The 19410-nt window shown below is 43.0% G+C and overlaps 2 protein-coding genes across 2 annotated transcripts; both read right to left on the reverse strand.

The window, feature by feature from the left end:
* Positions 1 to 3556: 3556 nt before the first annotated feature.
* On the reverse strand, positions 3557 to 4755 carry LOC131612445 (uncharacterized). Its single transcript, XM_058884239.1, has one exon. It carries the CDS (start codon positions 4569 to 4571, stop codon positions 3999 to 4001), a length of 573 nt encoding a protein of 190 aa, XP_058740222.1. The 5' UTR covers positions 4572 to 4755; the 3' UTR covers positions 3557 to 3998.
* Positions 4756 to 8539: 3784 nt separating this feature from the next.
* On the reverse strand, positions 8540 to 9366 carry LOC131612446 (uncharacterized). The gene has a single exon (XM_058884240.1). The coding sequence runs from the start codon at positions 9229 to 9231 to the stop codon at positions 8749 to 8751; it is 483 nt and encodes a 160-aa protein (XP_058740223.1). The 5' UTR covers positions 9232 to 9366; the 3' UTR covers positions 8540 to 8748.
* Between the last annotated feature and the right edge of the window lie 10044 nt (positions 9367 to 19410).

Below are 19410 nucleotides of genomic sequence, written 5' to 3' on the forward strand. Positions count from 1 at the left end.
GTTTATAATCGGTTTGCAATTTTAAACCAAATTTATATTTTCAAATGTTTTAATTTCATAAAAAAAATCTGAAAACAAAAATTTCAATATTTGAAAAAAAAATTCAAACTTTTTTTTTTATTTTCTATTTCTTGAAAAAAAAAAATCATTTTCGAACTAAAGTATATTTTTTATTTTTAGTTTTTGGTTCTAGAACAAAAAAATCTGCTTCTGAATTTTAGAGTGGCTAAACGAACGCAACTATTCTATACTATCGTTATCTCTTTTTTTATTCATTCAAACAATTTATTGCAGTATAATATTATTTTAGATTTGTGTCTTTCACTTGAATTCAACATGAAACAATCTGAATAATGTTATTATTTTACCTAACAATAATTACATGTCGTTGAAAATAGAAACTGGTTTTGAGTTTTTTATTACTCAGATAAAAATCAGTAACATACATCAAACAAAATTTCCATTTCTATAAAAATCAACATAAATATTAAAAATTGTTATTCTCTGTACTAGTAATTTTACGAAATGTGTTTCTCTATTTCAATATTACTTCACCAATTTTTTATTTTAATAAAATTAATGGCAAATATTTTTAATTTGTTTTAACTATATCCTATCACAACAAATATTGTGATGAATATCACTCCATACATGACATAATTGAAAAAACCTCTCTGCTTCTTTGGTCCTCTGTTCTTGATATGTGAGAGTGAAAATGCAATCCAATTGACAGTGCAAATAAAACATTAAGGTCCTTATCGCTATCAAATAATACTTTTCTCAATTATTGTATTTTCATTTTGATAGTTGTAATATTCAGAAAAATGTATTTTTTTAAAAACTATTTTTTTATTCTTAGAATTTTTTTTGAGACAAAATAATTTTTAAATTTTTTTGTATTTTTCAGAATATTTTATTTTAATTAAAAAAAGTTTTTTTACTCTCAATTGATTTTTTATTTTTTTAAGAAACTATTTTATATAATCAAATCAGTTTATAAAATGAAACTGGTTCTGAACCAGTTTTAAATTGAATTTGAATTGTTTAAATTAAATGGTTCAGTTCATTAACCATTTAAGTGGTTCAAGTTTTTTGTGGTGCAATGCAGTTCAGTTCAAGTATACAATGCAGTTAACCTTATTTTTGAACACCCCTAGTTTGTATTTATCTAAACGGTAAATGCTCTTGCAACTCTAGAATTTTTTAAATGAGGAATAACTTATGTAGCCTAGAGTTTCGTAGATTATTTTATCCAATATGATATATGTACTGAAGTTTAGATTGGTTTTGAAGTAGATATTATTTTAACTAAGAATAAAATTATATATGGTTCGATTTAATTTTAAATTATTTTTAACCACTAGATTGAAAAGAATCAATGGTTTAGATTTTGAGTAAGTTATAATAACTTACTCCTGGAATAAATATAACCCTCCTCTTTATAAAACATCAGCTTTGATTCTATTTAATTTCATATATATTGATTTGGTTTGATTTTTAGATATTTAAGTTATAAATTATAATTTTTTATTGAAATTATAAAATACTATGAAATATAATAAATTTGATATAATATATAATATATAATATATAATATATTAAACATTTAATATTAAAAAAATAACAACGATTGATTATTTTTTAAAACAAATGAAATAATGAAAATATTTAGATTAAACTAAATTAATAAATAATATTAAAATAAATTATTTATCAATAATTAATAAATTAAGACAATATATCATATTATTAACAAATAAATAAACATCAAAATTTTACTAATTTTGATTAGTTAAAATACAATAAGTGACAACGCCTAACTCCTTAGGACTATCTATGAACTATAAGATTGTTGTGGGGGTTAGAGTAAGCTCATGCAAGAATGGTGAAAAAATTGTATATTGGTGTTTTTTCAGTGAAGTTAATGGATCCTCCAACCTTACATATGAGGTATTTATGAATCTCTTGGACCTGAATTTTAGAACTCACGTATGTAGTAATGGCCTATCCCATCTCAGAAGAGTGGAAATGGCCAGATATTATCCAATTACACTAGAGAATGTATCTTTCTTTCTTGACTTCCTTTCTCGCATCGTTAATGGGTAGAGACACGTCATTCCTAAGGTTTTCATAAATGGGCGAATGATATACCATAACCAGATAATGGCTTTGTGTTCCAATAAATGGGTAACCAAGAAGCTTGCAAGGGTGACATGTTGCATCTTCGGTCCTAAGAGGACTCTTGTACCACCTTCTGTCAGTCTTTTACAATTATGTATACCAATACACATTCTCTTAAGCACGAGGCTTAGGAAAGGACAGTGTAATTTAATCTAGATAAAGGATAATTCATTCTTGAGCGAGACTTAGATAGTCAATTCTCTTAGGAAAGACTTTGAAGTTGAGTCTCGCAGACGAGACATTTAAGTTGAGTCCCTCTGGTGAGAATTTTAATTTGAGTCCCTCATGAGAGACCTTTAATTTGAGTCCCATGGGCGAGACTTTTAAGTAAAGTTTCTCTGGCGATACTTTTAAGTTGAGTCTCTCAAGCAGGTAGAAGTCGAACATTTATATTGCCTCTGAGGGCAACAAGGATCTTTCAATAGACATCCAGTATTTATGTTGCCTCTAAGTGAGGCAAATATCTTTCAATGGAAGTCTAACATTTATCTTTCTTCTAAGGGCGACAATGATATTTTCATGGAAGTCCATCAGTTGTATTGCTTCTGAGTGTGGAAAGGATCTTCCAATGGAAGTCCAACATTTACATTTCTTCTAAAGGCGCAAGGATCTTCCCATAAAAATCCATCTTTTATATGAAATAAGCAACAAGTTAAATTTATATGAATAGGGTATTAAGGGAATTCATTCCTTGGATGACTAACTATATGATATCTCAAGTTAACGAAGTTATTTTATTTTCTTGGGTTGAGTCGTCCATTCAAGTCTTCTAGCTTGCAGGCTCCATGGAATAGTTTCTGACAAATGCGGTATGAGTTGAGCGTTGATTTATAGGAGAGCTTAAGATTGAGGTGGATATAAAATACTTGTGAGAATTTTGTTCAAGTGTGAGAGTTAGTGTGGTTGAGAGTGGGGGAATGATGTTATATGTTAGAGGAATTGAAGTTATTTTTTAATTCACTTATGAAGCTGTGAGAAATGGAATGAGGAGTGTTAGCTAGAGTAAATTGGTAAGTGAAATTGTTAGAGTTTGTTGAGTTTGTTGAGGGATGAGTGAGGGAAGAATCTCCTGATTTCATGGGATTTTTTGGTGTCCCCTGATTTCTTTATGTAAATTTACTATTACAGCTATAATTTTTGTAACTTGCAAATGAAGTTCAATTTAAATTTCAAAATTTGTTTGTGTTAATTGGTGTTTGTTATGGTTAATTAAAACTTTGATACAATTCTTGTATGGATAAAAAAAAAAGGTTTTTCTGTATGGATCAAAAAATACAACAAAATAGATAGAATTTAAGGCAAGTCAACATAACACCACTAGAGAACAAGGAGATCACTCAAAATCAAGGAATCTTAGCTTTCATAATCAAGAGGGAAAAAAACAAGTTGGTATACTAAGCGAAAAACTCAGTGGTGGGAGCATACATGAAGGTAATTGAGGGAAATAACTTAAATGAACCAAAGATAAAGCAGTTGGAAAAGGCTTGGATTGAACCAAAAATTAGTTCACATGCATCTCTGCAGCTAGAAGATATGAGTGGCTTTATTCCAAGCATCGTTTCTCATGAACGGTGGACTGACCAATATGTAGGTCAAAATAGCACAATTGAAGGAATTCAAAACACATTACTAAACCATACCCTATATAAGGATTAAAGGATCTTACCAGTTTTTAGTAATCTACCAGACCTATAATACTAGTCCAGTTTTCTTTATACTAACCAAACAAAACGAATTTTGTTTCTTGCTTTCATTTTAAGCACCAACCAATCAACCTTATTAATTTTATTACACAACAACAGCAACAATTACATGTACTACAAACTTCTTGCTAATCTCTCTTGTGCAGCCATCTGTTTCCTAAACCTAACAATAAACTCCTCAGCTCGTTCATCAATTCCTTGCATCTGAGGTGAACCTAATGCCACTGACTCCCACACATCATCATCTGATGCACTTGCTTTCTCACATCTCCTACTTGTTCCTTCTAGTTCCACCACTTGTTTCTTCTCTGAAGAATCCTTCACAGCTACTACTTCGGTTCGTGGTTTGTAAACTGGCTGTGTCTGTGGTTTCAAATACCCTACATAATCACAAGGCTCTTTGAAGAGCTTATCAATATAAACAGGTGCAGGCTTTTTGTTGAAGCTGAATAACACACTTCTAACCGTGGCTAACTTTTTGCGACGAAAACGCTTCGTAGCAAGAAACTTAGGTTGTGGCTTGGTAGTAGTGGTGGTGATAGTTGTAGTTTTGGTGTTTTTTTTATTCTTTCTTTGTTTCTTCATGGCTTTGGATTTTCGAATGTTGTGGAGTTTACTGCTAAGCTTAGAGGTGAAGCTTTTCCATACCTTTTTAGCAGGTGGAAGTCTTAGACTTATGCAGGACATGGGAGGAGTTTGAGAGAAAGAAGAAAGGGAGAGAGAAATTGATGGTTGAAGTTGTAGGATAATGAAAATTATGTGTGGAAGAAAACTTTGAGATGTGTTCTTTATAACATTTGAGGTATTAGATTCGTTTATGAATTGGGTGTGTTTTAAGGAGTGGCTTAGTTATTACGCTGGATATTTTGACAAAGGCTGCTAAATTCTCTATCAGATCAGCACCAGTGGACTAGCTTAATTATTAAGCAAACATAGAATGGTGCTGTTAAATTCTTGATTATTTGTGTCTAGAAATTAAATTCATTTTAGTGGAAATGATTACATCATACATTTATGTCGGCTATATTATTTGTACACCCAATTTAAACATCATATTTGATTTTGTATGCTAATGTGTCTTTTTTCTGGTTTTGCTGTAAGGACTTGTAAATATGTTTTGCTCTTAAAAGATTGGTGTATATCGTTGTAGATATTCTGTGTAGGTTGTCGTATTTAAGTTTGAAATGAACATGGAAAGCCTTCGCGTGCAGTACCACTGCAAAAGGCCTTCTCAGAATGTAGTTGTACACACTCTTGCACGAGATCACCAGGAACTAAGTGTCGATGGTCCTGGTATCTCTTCTTTCCCCAGGGTAATCATCACCTTTATGTATTCCCAAGGTCGGGTCACGATGCCATTGAAGGCCTGCAGATCGAACCCTTCGTAGGGCCACATCTTTTCTTTCTTTAATCTCATCTTTTCAAAGAGATCAGAGTACATAATATCGCAGGAACTTTCTTCATAGATCAGTATCATGGATACATCGAAGTTGGAGATCGCAGTCTTGATGACCAAAAGGGAGATTTCGTTGGAGATTTCTCCGATATTTTTGTTGTCTCATAATATGAGGATATGTTTACTAGGGTTCTTGGTAAGAGTACTCCCTTCCTTTTTGCTGACAGCCATCAGCTCGATAATCTTTCTCTTCATCGTACTCTTAGAAGGATTGTTTGCTCTAGGGGCACCCCCAATTATGGAAAAAACATATTAGCGCTTCCCCTTGTGTTCATCCTCTTCTCCATTGATTGCACCCTTTCCTTTGCTCCCAAACACGGCGGTAACAACTTTCTTAGGAGAGTGCTTCCCTTTTGGGGACTCCTTCCAACTCTTTTTTCGTCCTTAGTGTACTCGGACAATCGTCATTTCTTACCATTCCTTTGAATATGTTCTTCAGCTGGATGCAATCTTTGGTGTTTTGATCTTGACTCTTATGAAAATGGCAATACTTGGATATGCTAGTCTGCACAAACTCTTTGGTTGAGTACATATTCTTTATATCGACCTCCTTGAACTTCGTATTTGTGCACTCTTTCAGGACCCTCTCTCGTGAATGGTTCAAAAGAGTGTACTAGTCAAATCTTGGACGAGGCATGCACTTCCTTTCCTTTTTCGACCGCAAAGACTCTTTTTCTGATGCCCGACTAGATCCAGTGTTTCTCGGTATTCGGCTACCTCCATCGACCAATAACTTTCCCTCATAATTGATGTAGGTTGCGCCATACTCACCAAGTCCTTCAAATTGCCAGCCTCTTTTCGCCCTACTTTCTCCCGGGAAGTACAATCTGAAGTAATACCTTTCTCAAAGATTTAACACTTATGCTCCCATCTGAGCCTTTCACAACCACTTCTACCTTGGTAAAGAGGTCAATATATGCACCCAGGGTCTTCTTCTTACCCCTGTGTGATCTCGTTAAGAACAACTATGGCAGTCAGGTGTCTTTACTTGTCAGTGAAATGAGTAGTGAAAGTATCGCATATATCAGGCCAAGAGTCTAAGCTTCCTTCTAAGAGTGACTTATGCAAGGCTTGGGTAGTGGTATAGTCGCTCGTCCACGTGCTCGACATGCTCATTCGGGTTTCCATTTTGATTGTTACTCTAGAGCTTTTGAGGCTTCTTCAAAGACTTCAAGAACCTTCCGTCCAATATGCGAATAAATTAAGATCTCTTCTTTTGTGGATGAGTGGAGACTTCTTCTTCGTTTCTCTTTCTCCTCCTTAGCCGACAGACTTCGAGAAAAGTTTTGTTACCCTCCTTCTCCTTCGGAATCTGGGGAAATAGTAAGACATATGTGTCTTCGAAGACTTATAAATTTTTTGACTTCTTTCGGATCCTTTCTTGGCTTTGCGGTTTTATGCGAGGCCACCTCCAACACGATGTTGTTCTTTAGAATGGCATTGTGCATGCTTTCTTCTATCAAAATTAATCTTTCTGCAAAGGCTTGAGAATTTTGTTTTTGAACCATCTAGTACATCCCATTAGCTCTTTATTGGCCAAGATTATCCTGCATGACCTAGAAATCGGGGAGTGCTTTGCATCCGGTCACAGCAGATAGTAACGTAGATATGAAGCAAGGCTCTCCTAGATAGAATTATGGAGCGGTTCCAATGAATGGTGGAACTTGATAAACTCCTCCATCTGCCCTAGGTTGGACAGGGTTTAGCGGTGGAGGAACGGAGGGAGTCGTTGTCAATACTTGATCGTTCGTCCCTTAAGGAGGAAGATTATTATCAACTTCGACAACCGCAAATGCTTGTCATTGAACGGAAGAATAAGTGGCTTTAGAAGCTACCATTGTCTAGTGCATTGGATGGAAGGATTTGGTTCTAAAATTTGAGGAATTGGTCTAGAGACGTAAATATGCGCTTCGATCGAAGAAGATAAGGATCATATTCGGTTGAATTGAGAAGCGATGAATCATGAAAATAGTAAGAATGAAAAGAAGATTGTCATTGACAGCACCAATGTTCTGCTCTAGAACTGTATGAAGATCGGAGAAGTTGAATTCAAAGTGAGTTATGGGGGTTCAAGATTTCCTATGTGGTGGAATGAGGACTGATCTGCAAGGTTAGCACTTCAATACTTAAGTCTGTAAGAGAAAGAGAGAGAGAGAGAGAGAGAGAGAGAGAGAGAGAGAGAGAGAGAGAGAGAGAGAGAGAAATGGAATTTAAGTAGGAATGAATAACACAGAGAGAGTATTGACGCGTTTTCTCCTTTAAATATGATAGATGTTTGGCAATTGCTTGTGTGTAACATGCGGCTAGGCGTTGGAATGATTATGGGAGATTAGTATGATAATTTCGTGAGAAATATTCTGTATGTGGAGGGAAAATGGAGTTGCATACCCTTCTCGTGACAATCACTTATCACACTTTTACTTACTAGGCCTTGAAGTCGGCACATAACACAATATAAATTATATATTTTCATTAATATTTATACCATAAAAATTACACTCGTTTATATATTTATATATATATATATATATATATATATATATATATATATATATATATATATATATATATATATATATATATATATATATATATTGGAAAGTTGTGGGAAAAATTATTTTATGTATTTTGCTGTGGGCTCGGGTTTGGATGAAAAAATTTGAACCCAACGGATGTAGCCGTGGGTGTTATTTTACCACCCGAACAATATTTGAGTTTGGGTTCGGATTCGGGTATCGATTTCGAGTGCGGATTTGGACAGTGTAAAACCCGTATCCGACCCGACTCGTTGTCATCGCTATGTACCAAGCCTAGATTCCACCCACATTTGCAGCACATAAAAATAGAATATGGATTTACTGTAGTTACGGTTTCACGCAATCAAGTCATTCTGAACCGTTTGATCTTGATTGAATGGATCCGAAAAAACATATTTAATTTTTATTTTATACATTTAAAATACTTATCTTAAATTAAAGGGAAAAGCTAACATGTGCCCCAAGGGCACAAATTAATGAAATATTTATAGAAATATTTTTTTAAAACGCATCGAAATTTTAAATATGACTTTATTGCATTTAATTTCATTTAATTTTTTTCTATTTATAGTTTCCTTAATATGTAAGCCCCTAAATTAAAACCTACCATCTCAAGAGATAGAACATTACACGGCCCCATGATTGCAAAATTTTTCAAACTGTAACAAACTCAAGTCCATAAAAATGTATAGGTGTGAATAAGAAAGAAAATGAAAGATTAAGTAATTCAAAAAAAAAAAAAAAACTCATTACTAGAAAAGAACAACAAAGTAGCAAACATCACAGAGTAGTGATTTCCATTTCCATTCTATACATACAATACTAAAAAAACAACAAAGAAAACCAAAAACAGAGAGTGAACATGAATGATTTAGGAGCAAGCATGATTAGCCAAAGAGAAACGTTTGGCTAGAGAAGCAGCAGCAACCTCAGAAACAAACCCCTGCATAACCAAAGTCTTAACCTGCCACGACCTAAAAGGAAAACCCTCTCTCGCATACGAGTTTACCAACGCAGCTGTTCCCTCTTTCAACAAAGCTCCAAACGCGTTTTCACCTTCATCGTTCCTACTCGTCGCTTCAAGTAACGTGAGATCCGATCTGTACCGTTTATACACTCTCCATCCAAACACATTCGACACCGTTGATGTCTCTGGAACCATTCTCGGCCATGTTTCTTGTCTTCCGCTCCAGAACTGCGGACTGCATCTTCCTCCGGTGCGTGTGTAGATGAAGCCTGGCCAGTGGTGTGAAACTTGTTGAGATGTGACTGGTGATAAGAGGAGATAAAAGATAAGAGGGAAGAGTGTGGTTGAGAAGGGAGGCATTGTTGTTGTCTTGTTCTTCTTCTTCATCTGGTTTTTGAAGTTTGATTTGAACTCATTCTCGTTTGGTTTTGCAGGGTACTTTTGAGATTTCTTCCTGACTTGGTTTATGTCAGTTGTGAACGTTATAGTTGCAGATACTGTTGACTCCACTTTCTTGGAACATGTGAGTGTACTTGGACGAAGTTACCCCTACACCCTAGCTTAGTGTGTTCTTTTTGTTTTTAGTACTAGTATATGTTTTGAAAAACCATATTATACCCTTGTTTTCGACTCATTTGAACTTTGCATAGCAATTTGCAAAGGATTGTCATTGAAAATAAAAAGTTTTTTTTTATTATATATATTTTTAAATAATGTATATGATCATTCAAAAAGAAATAATTTTGAATTAATTGTTATAAATTCAAAAAGTAAGTTTTATAAGTAGATATGATTTTTAATTAAATTATTTGAATGAGTAGTACAAAACTAACTAAACTACACCATAGTGAATCGGCAAATTTGGGCAAAAATGACAAATTATTTACAAAAAAACATTCATTCAATTAAGGGTGACACTCTATTCAAAGTTAGTTTGGAAAAGGATTTTGTTGAATATATATCCTCTCCTGCTCCGTATGTGCTGCCATCCCTCATGTTGTTGATCCAATGGATGAAAAGCCATGAAAACTGAATAAATAAAACAAATATGTTTTGAAGATAGAAAAAAGAGAGATTAAGGGCTGAAATTACAGCAGAACCAAAATATGAGACAAATCACAGGAGAGGATCTAATCCGATTTTGTTATTGTCTAACTTCCGAGTTGCTTATTTCATCGACTAGTTAAATAAGTCATTCATCTCTAGATTTAATTTTAATTTAACATGATAAAAATCCATATATTTTTTTAAAAGAATATCTTTTAAAATTGAAATTATTTCAAAATAACTTTTCATTTTTATTAGAGATTAATTTATATGCACCGTCAATGCAAAAAAAATTTACACCATCAGTGCATCATAATCATCCAAATGAATTACTTTAATAAAAATTGTTCTGGACTGGGCCAAAACTAGGCCCAACATGGTTTCGGCCCACTGAACCTCAGAGGCCCAGATCTCTCTGTGACCCACATTTGGGTCTAGAATGCCCGTCTCTATTATGCTCGGCATGAACCTCCTCGTGAGCCATCTGACGCCCGGCAGAGATGCTCCCCGCGAGCATCCTCTCTGCCGAGGACCCTGCTCTCCGCGGACACCCTCTCCGCCGAGGACCCTGCTCCTCGTGAGGGTCCTTTCACATCCAACCCCCCGAATAATGCGGAGTCCACGTGGTCCCTAAAAGACCGCATCTCCCTTAAACTTCGGAGCGGTTAACCAGGACAGAGGGCACCCACGCACCTCCGATATTTCCGCTCAGGAAACCTGGCAGTCTCCTAGTTGGGCTTGGAAGTCCAACCCAATAGCGAGATCATGGCCCAGCGCTGGGAGCTATAAATATCCTCTTTTACTAGAGGGTCAGGTATTCACTTCTTACTCACTTTAGCTTGTACTTGCTCTTCTTTGCTCCTCTTCTCACTTTGGCATCGGAGTACCTTGCAGGTACACCCCCTCCTCCTTTCTCGAAGATCCAACTCCGAGCAGCCAGCGACGACTCTTCTGATCAGGTACGATCAGTGGCGCCGTCTGTGGGAACCTTGCTCCCCCTTCTTTAACAAAGATCAAAGCTAATCCATTCACGATCGTCATGGCTGGCAACAATAACAACAACAACACCAACGTCCCAAACACTGATCCCTTCCACCTGCAACAGCTCATCGAGGAGTCCACCCCTGAGGGGACGAATCGACCTCGGCGGGAAGGGCAGCAGCATACCACTGACGGGCAAAGGGGACAGAGGCATGAGGCCTCACAATCCAACACAAGACACCAGCTTCTGAACGTCGAATAGGTTCAAAACGGTGGGAACGGGCAACCTCAACCCGAGAACGGGCCCGAGCAGCCTCAGAACCTGAACAAAATTGAGGCCAGAGACGGAAAGTTTGCCTCTTCATTCACCCATACCTCCGAGAGACAAAGAGTTCACTACGAAGACGACTAAGAACAAGACGACATCCCCGAAGAAGCCGACTCCACCACCGTCCTTTTGCTCAAAGAGCTACAGAAGACCAACCGTCTCCTCCGGCTTCAAGGCGACCGCATTCACGAGCTAGAGACGAAGCGACGGTATCATTCCCTCCCGCGGAGACACTACCGATCGCACTCCTACTCTTCCTCGCGCTCACCGCCGAGGAGGTACCGTCGGCGTTTCCCATCCTCTTCGCGCTCCCCACCTAAGAGGTATCATCGTCAAAGATCATATTCCCGCTCCCTAGTGCGAAAGAGCAGGAAGAATCAGAGACCTGAGACCGCAGAGCCTGGGAGCCTCTCCCCCGAGCGAGATTCCCGAGGCCCATCCAAAGTTGTGTTGAAAACCCACGAGCGTTCCCCTCCCCGGGACAACCGCAAAAATCCGGGCAAAACACAGGTGAATTCCCGGCAAGGCAGACACTCGACCTGCCCGGGACCAAGTGACGAGGAAGACTTCCGCAGCCCCTTGTCTGAAAGCATCCGAAGAGCTCGTCTCCCACGGGGGATGGAAAAACCGCCGACCTTGGATCTGTACAACGGAACCACCGATCCTGACGATCATATCCGGAGCATCGAAGTCGTTATGGATTACCACGTCGTCAAAGGTTCCATTAAATGCCGCATCTTTTCGACCACACTCAGGAAAGGAGCAATGACTTGGTACAGGAACCTTCGCCCCAACTCCATCCACTCCTGGACCGAGCTCAAGGAACTCTTTTTGAGCCATTTCACAACCACCTGTCGGCAACCAAAGTCGGAAGCGAACCTTGAGGCTGTGATCCAAGGAGCCGACGAGCACCTTCGAGATTACCTCGATAGGTTCAACAAAGAGGCCGTCCAAGTACAGACGGCCGATTACATGAAAAGATACCTCCTAGAACGTGGACTTCTCCCCGGAAGCGACTTCAAGAAGGCTATAAAAATCGAGAAGGTGAACACTATGAACGCCCCCCTCCGCAAGGCCCAAGCCTTTATCGCTTTCGAGGAAGGCGAAGCAGCTGCGATCAAAGCTTCGAGGGGCAATGATGTTGCCCGCAACTCGAACCTCGATAACTCGGGTTTGCGTCGAGGACATGAAAAGAGGAAAGATGATAGATCCCGCGATTCCAAAGAACGCCGAGGACCAGACGGTCGATTCAACGACTATACTCCCCTGAACGCCTCACGCGAGAAAATCCTGGCCGAGTGCAAAAGCACCGAATTCAAGAACTCTAGCATCCGGCCCCCGAAGTCGAACCCCACCCGACCAGGGACTGACAAATCTAAATACTGCAAATACCACAAGAGTCATGGGCATCTAACTGACGAATGCATACATCTCAAAGACGCCATCGAGACTCTGATTAAAGAGGGTTGCCTATCAAAATACACGAAGAAGGGAGAACCTCCCCGAAGAGAAGCCCCTCGGAACTCTAACGAGGGCAACTCGCCAGATAGTAGACCACTACAAGTAGCGCTGTCTGTCACCCGACCAGAAGACTTCATTCCTTCAGTCGGAGTAACAACCGCCTTCAGCACGTGGGAAGGGTTCCCGACCGCGATGGTCATATCCAACGGCGGGGATCCCGGCTCCCTCACCATCAGCTCGGTGAAGAGAAAGCTCGATGAGTTGATTAGCGCCAACTCGGATCTCGGCCCTACCCTACAGAAATTCAAAGGGAAATCCGACCCGATCACTTTCTATTTGGAAGAACTGCCCGGCGGAGCTCCGAACGCCACGATCCCCCTACTCGTCCGAGCAAGGATGGCGAACTTTGACGTCCGACGAGTCCTAGTTGACGACGGGAGCTCAGTCGACATCATGTACTCCCACCTTTTCCAGACCCTCCAGCTAGACAACTCGCACCTCACTCCTTATGTGGGATCCGACCTCCAGGGTTTCAACGGGGCCACCACCAAACCTTGGGGTTACATCGAGCTGATCGTCACCTTCGGTGAAGGGGAAGCTTCCAGACAGGTCAAGACGAGATTATTGGTGATCGACTGCAAGACCCTCTATAATTGCATCATCCGGCGCCCTACTCTGGCCGAACTCACTGCCGTCCCCTCAACCGTGCATTTGAAGATGAAATTCTACACAAAAAGAGGACGGGTAGCCACCGTCAACGCCGACATCGAAGCCGCCAGAAGGATCTTCGACGCCTCTGTAAAGGGGTTGCAATTAATCGCCCCTCCATCCAGCTCCAACAAGAAGCCAAGGGCCGAAGACAAGCATCCTCGGGAAGATCAGCATCAGCCGACCAACGTCAGTTCAGTCGACCTCGACGCTCGTTTCACGGAAGAAGAGCTGAAGCATGGTGAAGACACGCGACCAAAGTCAGCTCACCCCGTCCGACCTGTCCCTGACGGGGACTTCGAGCTCGTCCCGCTGGGCGACAACCCCGACAAAGCGGTGAAGATCGGTAAAGGCATCCCAGACCTACCGATGAAGCAGCTCGTGGCCTGCCTTCGAGCCAACGCCGACCTGTTTGCTTGGAGCGTAGCGGAAATGCCCGGACTCGACCCTGAGGTCGCCTGCCACCACCTCTCCATTGATCCAGCCGCGAAGACAGTAGTTCAACATAGGCGTCGGCAGTCTCCCGAGAAAGCGGAGGCTGCCGAGAAAGCTGTAAAAGACCTCTTAGAGGCAAATTTTATTTCCGAGCCCAAGTATTCAACTTGGCTCTCAAACGTTGTACTAGTAAAAAAATCTAATGGAAAATGGAGAATGTGTGTTGATTATATTGATGTTAACCGGGCATGTCCCAAAGATGCTTATTCGTTACCTAACATTGATAGGCTGGTCGACAACTCGGCCGGCTACAAATTATTATCTTTTATGGATGCTTATTCAGGTTACAACCAAATCCCCATGGCGAAGTGCGACAAGCAGTGCACGGCGTTCATGACCGAGTCGGGCAACTATTACTACAACGTAATGCCCTTCGGACTCAAAAACGCCGAAGCCACGTACCAACGGATGATGAACAAGGTGTTCCGAGGAGAAATCGGCGACAACCTCGAGGTATACATGGACGACATGATCGTCAAGTCTTGACAAGACTCCGATCACAACACGCATCTCGAGCGGGTATTCGAGCAGGCCAGATCCTGCAAGATGCGCTTCAACCCGGAGAAATGCACCTTCGGAGTCCGGGCAGGCAAATTCCTCGGTTTCTACTTAACCGAACGAGGAATAGAGGCCAACCCGGATAAATGCCGAGCATTCTCGGAACTCCCCACTCCCAACAATAAAAAATCCATCCAAGTCTTAAACGGGATGCTCACGACACTATCCCGTTTCGTCGCAAAATCCGCCCAGCACGCCCTTCCATTCTTTAAGCTACTGCGAAAGGAAGCGACCTTCGAACGGTCCGAGGAATGCGAGCAAGCGCTATCCCACCTTAAGCAAGTGCTCTCAAAACCGCCCGTCCTCTCCCGACCTGGAGACAACGAGATCTTATATCTCTACATGGCCGTTTCAAACGAGGCGGTCAGCGCGACCTTGATCCGAGAGACTGAAGACGGGCAGAAGCCCGTATACTTCACTAGCAAGGCCCTACAAGGGCCCGAGGTGCGATACGAACAAATCGAAAAAGTCGCGCAGGCCCTAATAACGGCAGCCAGGAGACTGAGGTACTACTTCCTCGCCCATACCATCGTCGTTCGAACAGATCAGCCCATTAAACAACTTCTCACCCGACCAGACATGGCCGGGAGAATGTTAAAGTGGTCCCTCGAGCTATCCAAATTCGACATACAATACGAAAGCAGGAAGGCGCTGAAAGCTCAAGCACTGGCCGATTTCGTAGCCGAGATGACTTCAATCACTAACTCCCCGGCACCCGCTGAGAATAAGTGGACCATCTACGTAGATGGCGCCTCGAGCAGTTCGGGGAGCGGAGCCGGCATTATCCTAGAAAACGATGAAGGGCTTATCATAGAAGTATCCCTGGTTTTGTCTTTCACCACGTCGAACAACCAGGCCGAGTACGAAGCTTTCCTAGCGGGCTTACGACTCGCCGAAGATGTGGGTGCTCGGGAGGTCAAGATCTACACTGACTCCGAACTCGTCGCATCCCAAATCAGCGGCGATTACCAAGCGAAAAACGACGTGCTCGTCGAGTACCTCACGCTCGTCAAAGACAAGATGAAAAGATTCGCCAAGGCAGAAGTTGAACATATCCCCCGAGAACACAACTCACGGGCCGACGTCTTGTCTAAACTCACGAGCACAAGAAAGAAAGACGGAAACAAGTCGGTGATCCAGGAAATCCTATCCAAACCGAGCATAGACAAAAGCGCACAACCCCTACCAGTTCTCGCCATAGGCGACGACCACTCCTGGATGACCCCGGTATACAATTTCCTCACGAAGGACGAACTTCCGACCGACCCGAAGGAAGCTTCCGCGATCAAAAGACGAGCCTGCTCGTACACTATCGTCGAGAACAAACTATACCGACGAGGTTTCTCCATTCCTCTCCTCAAATGCGTCGACGCCTCGCAAGCGATCGAAATACTTCAAGAGCTTCACGAGGGGATCAGCGGCCAACACCTCGGTGGCCGATCACTGGCGAGAAAGGCCCTTAGGGCCGGGTACTACTGGCCGACCATGCAGCAAGACGCCAAGGAGCACGTCCAGAAATGCGATAAGTGTCAGCGTCATGCCGGCATGCACTTAGCTCCCCCAAACGAACTTAAGTCTCTGTCATCACCCTGGCCCTTCTCGATCTAGGGAATGAACCTCCTCGGACCATTCCCAGTCGGGTCATACCAAAACAAGTATCTGGTGGTCGCCGTAGACTACTTCACTAAATGGATAGAAGCCGAAGCGCTTGCCAAGATCACCTCCCAAAACGTGCTCCATTTTTACAAACGAAACATACTCGCTCGATTCGGGGTACCACAAGCGATTATAACCGACAATGGCACCCAATTCACTGATAGGAAATTCCAAGATTTCGTGGCCAAGCTCGGCACGAAACAGCATTTCACTTCGGTCGAGCACCCCTAGACAAACGGGCAAGCCGAAGCAGCCAACCGAGTCATCCTCCGAGGATTGAAAAGGAGACTCGGCGAAGCTAAGAAAGCTTGGGTCGAAGAACTACACAGTGTGCTTTGGGCATATAGGACGACGCCTCATTCTAGCACGGGTGAAACCCCATTTAGGCTAACCTACGGCACCGAAGCCGTGATCCCCGTGGAAATCCGAGAACCTTCTCGGCGAACCGAATCACCTCTCGAGGAAGAACTCAACGACGAGGCTATGAGGGAAGAGCTTGATATGGTTGAGGAGATCGGAGCAGGGTCTTCCCTCCGAGAAGCTAAATTGAAACAACAGATAGTTGTACGCCATAACACCAAAGTTATCAAACGAGAATTCGAAGTCGGCGCCCTAGTGCTCCGCAGAAACATGAAAGACTCACGCGAGGGCAAACTAGCCCCGAATTGGGAAGGCCCATACCGAGTTTACGATAAAACCGAGAATGACGCCTATTACCTCGAGAACCTTCTCGGCAAAAAACTTGCTCGACCTTAAAACGCTGAAAAACTCAGATGCTATTACAGTTAGACACAACCTAACACTCCCCGGCTACTCATACCGAACACATACGAAAGCCGAGCATGGACCCGCGTCATGGTACGAACGCAAGTGCTCCACGACAGCAACGGTCAGAATTCCCTATCAAAGGGAAGGACCGACTACACGGCGGATTCTACACCTAGACCCTCCGTGGCAGTACCCGCACGGCAGAACCCCAACTCGCGATGGAACCGTTCACGCCGCGAGCACTTGGCCCCGAACGCGGTCTCGTGCCCGCTAATTGCGCACACCTGCTCTGCGCACCCAAATCGTACACCACACGCCCGAGCAATCAACCTCGGCCGAGCACAATCCAAAAGCAAAATATTCCTAAGTGTTGGAATACCTCCCCGGAACAAATATAACCCGAGCCCGAAACATGCAACAATAAAAATTCTAAAACAGATACTGGGATAATCAAAGCAAAAACGCGAAATAGTAAAGCATTAACTGCCGACCAAACTGGCCGGCGATATCCAAATATTACAACAAATTGACGGGCACGCAGGCCCCAAAAATTATCCGAGCATATCCCAACATACAAAAAATGGCGCGCATGCCGATAAAGACAGGCACGCAGGCCCTAAGTAAAACTGACTATTCCTCAACGTCGGGAGATTCAGGCACCAACACCCCATCCACAATTTTTGAGGAAAGTCCAATGTTGTCCGCCTTCAGGTCCGGGTTCAGAAGCTTCAGCTGACGAACTGCACAGTTGAACCCAGCTTTAGCCATCTCGGCAAGGCTCATCTTCAGCCTGTCTATCTTCTCGACGAGCTCGGCCATGGACTTCAACGCAGCCACATCCGGGAACTCGTCAGCTGAGGGTGCCCAATCCAGTTGAAGGTCAGCAAGCTTCTTCTTCTCCGCCGCGATCTCCCCATCCTTCTGCTTCAGAACCCCATCAATTTTCTTCTTCAATTTCTCACGGTCGGCCTCCATGGTTTTCACCTTATCCTCAGCCTGCTTCCTGGACGACTCCGCCTTCTTCAGAGCCTCGGCAGAACCCGAACCACCCTTAGCTAACACTTGGGCCATTCCCAAAACCCTCATCACGGCGGCACCATCGCTCGCCAGCTGCTTAAGGAGGTCCGGGGATTCCATCTCGTCGATCCGGCGGGCTTCATCCGGAGAAGTTACCAGGGGAAACTTTTCAAAGTAACCTCCATCTTTGAAGCAAGGAGGCAACACGAAGGCACGGTCGGGTCTCAGACTCGACGGAGCCTTCTTGGGGGACCTCTCATCCAAGTTCACCCGGGGAGAACCAGCCGAGCCCGAGTTATCTCCAACGCCAGTTCCCCGAGCCTTCTTCTGCCGGAGCTTCTTCGCGTCCTGGGTCACCATCTTCAAGAGCTTGTCATCCTTCTCCGGCATAGCATCTGAAAAAGGGAAGCAAACAGGTTAGCGAAAACACCAAACAGAAGAGACAAAACAAAATAAATAGCCCAAATACGACCTAACAGCGCACGGGTCTCCTCGGGGGTTCGACAAGATAACAGGCCCTTAGTGTTAATAGCCCGCGGCTCCACCTTCGACACACCATTCTCGTCCAAGACGGGATCTCCCTTCCTCGTCACCCACTGAGACATGGTGAAACCGTCTACATACTTGCAGAGAACCGAGTACGACGCCGTATCCTGCTCGTCCAGAACTCCGTCTTCCCAAGCATAATTTTTAGGGGGAGATGAGAAGTGGCCTCTCCACCAAAAGAACGGGAACACTGTGCAGAACTCCTTCACTACCTGCCCGTCCTCATCCCTCTCTAAGTTGCCGGCCTCATCCCGCACCTCCACTATATCAGACACAGCGGAATAAGCTGTCGGGCTGTGCGGACGGACGAGAAAGTACCGATCCTTAAAACCTTTCACCGAGTCGGTATACATCCCGAAACGTTTTCTGTCGGCATTTCTAAAGGAGAGCCAGCTATATCGCCCGTCCGCCGTCTGCCTTTGGACACGGAAGCAGCGGCCGAACAAGGCGGTCGTAGCACCGATACCCAAGTAGTCGCAAACAATCTCGAATGCCCGCATAAAAGCAAAGGCGTTCGGATGCAATTGAGATGGCGCCAGGGCAAGAAACGCCAACAAAGAAGTCTGGAAGCCGGAGAAGGGCAGACGAAAACCAAGCTCCTTGAACACATATTCGTACATAGCAAAACTGTCCCCGTCAAACCGAGAACATATGCGCTCATCTCGGGACGGGCAGCCTATTTGGTAGTTCAACTCATCACCATCTCCCCGGACCTCAATCTCCCTACAAGCTCCGTTTAAGGATTGGGTGTATCGAGAAACAACCGACATAGGTTCGTCGGCCACCCAGTCAAGATCGACCGTGCATTCATAACTAAAGAGCGGCATTGGAGAAACCCCTCCCTCGGCGTCCGGACCGGAGGAACCTTCATGGGTCTCCTCGGCTGTGGCGGGCATGTTTTGAACTTCGACAACTTCAACATCAGAGCTGCTCGCTGTCGTGTCCTCCGACTCACTGGCCCACGAGCCAGATTCCGAACTGGACCCTGAACTGGCACTCGA

The sequence above is a fragment of the Vicia villosa genome, linkage group LG6, assembly GCF_029867415.1.
Source record: "Vicia villosa cultivar HV-30 ecotype Madison, WI linkage group LG6, Vvil1.0, whole genome shotgun sequence".
NCBI classification, from domain to species: Eukaryota; Viridiplantae; Streptophyta; class Magnoliopsida; order Fabales; family Fabaceae; genus Vicia; species Vicia villosa.

Excerpts from the sequence above, each read along its gene's own strand:
- LOC131612446 (XM_058884240.1), bottom strand. The coding sequence starts at position 9,231 with ATGAAGAAGAAGAACAAGACAACAACAATGCCTCCCTTCTCAACCACA.
- LOC131612445 (XM_058884239.1), bottom strand. The coding sequence starts at position 4,571 with ATGTCCTGCATAAGTCTAAGACTTCCACCTGCTAAAAAGGTATGGAAA.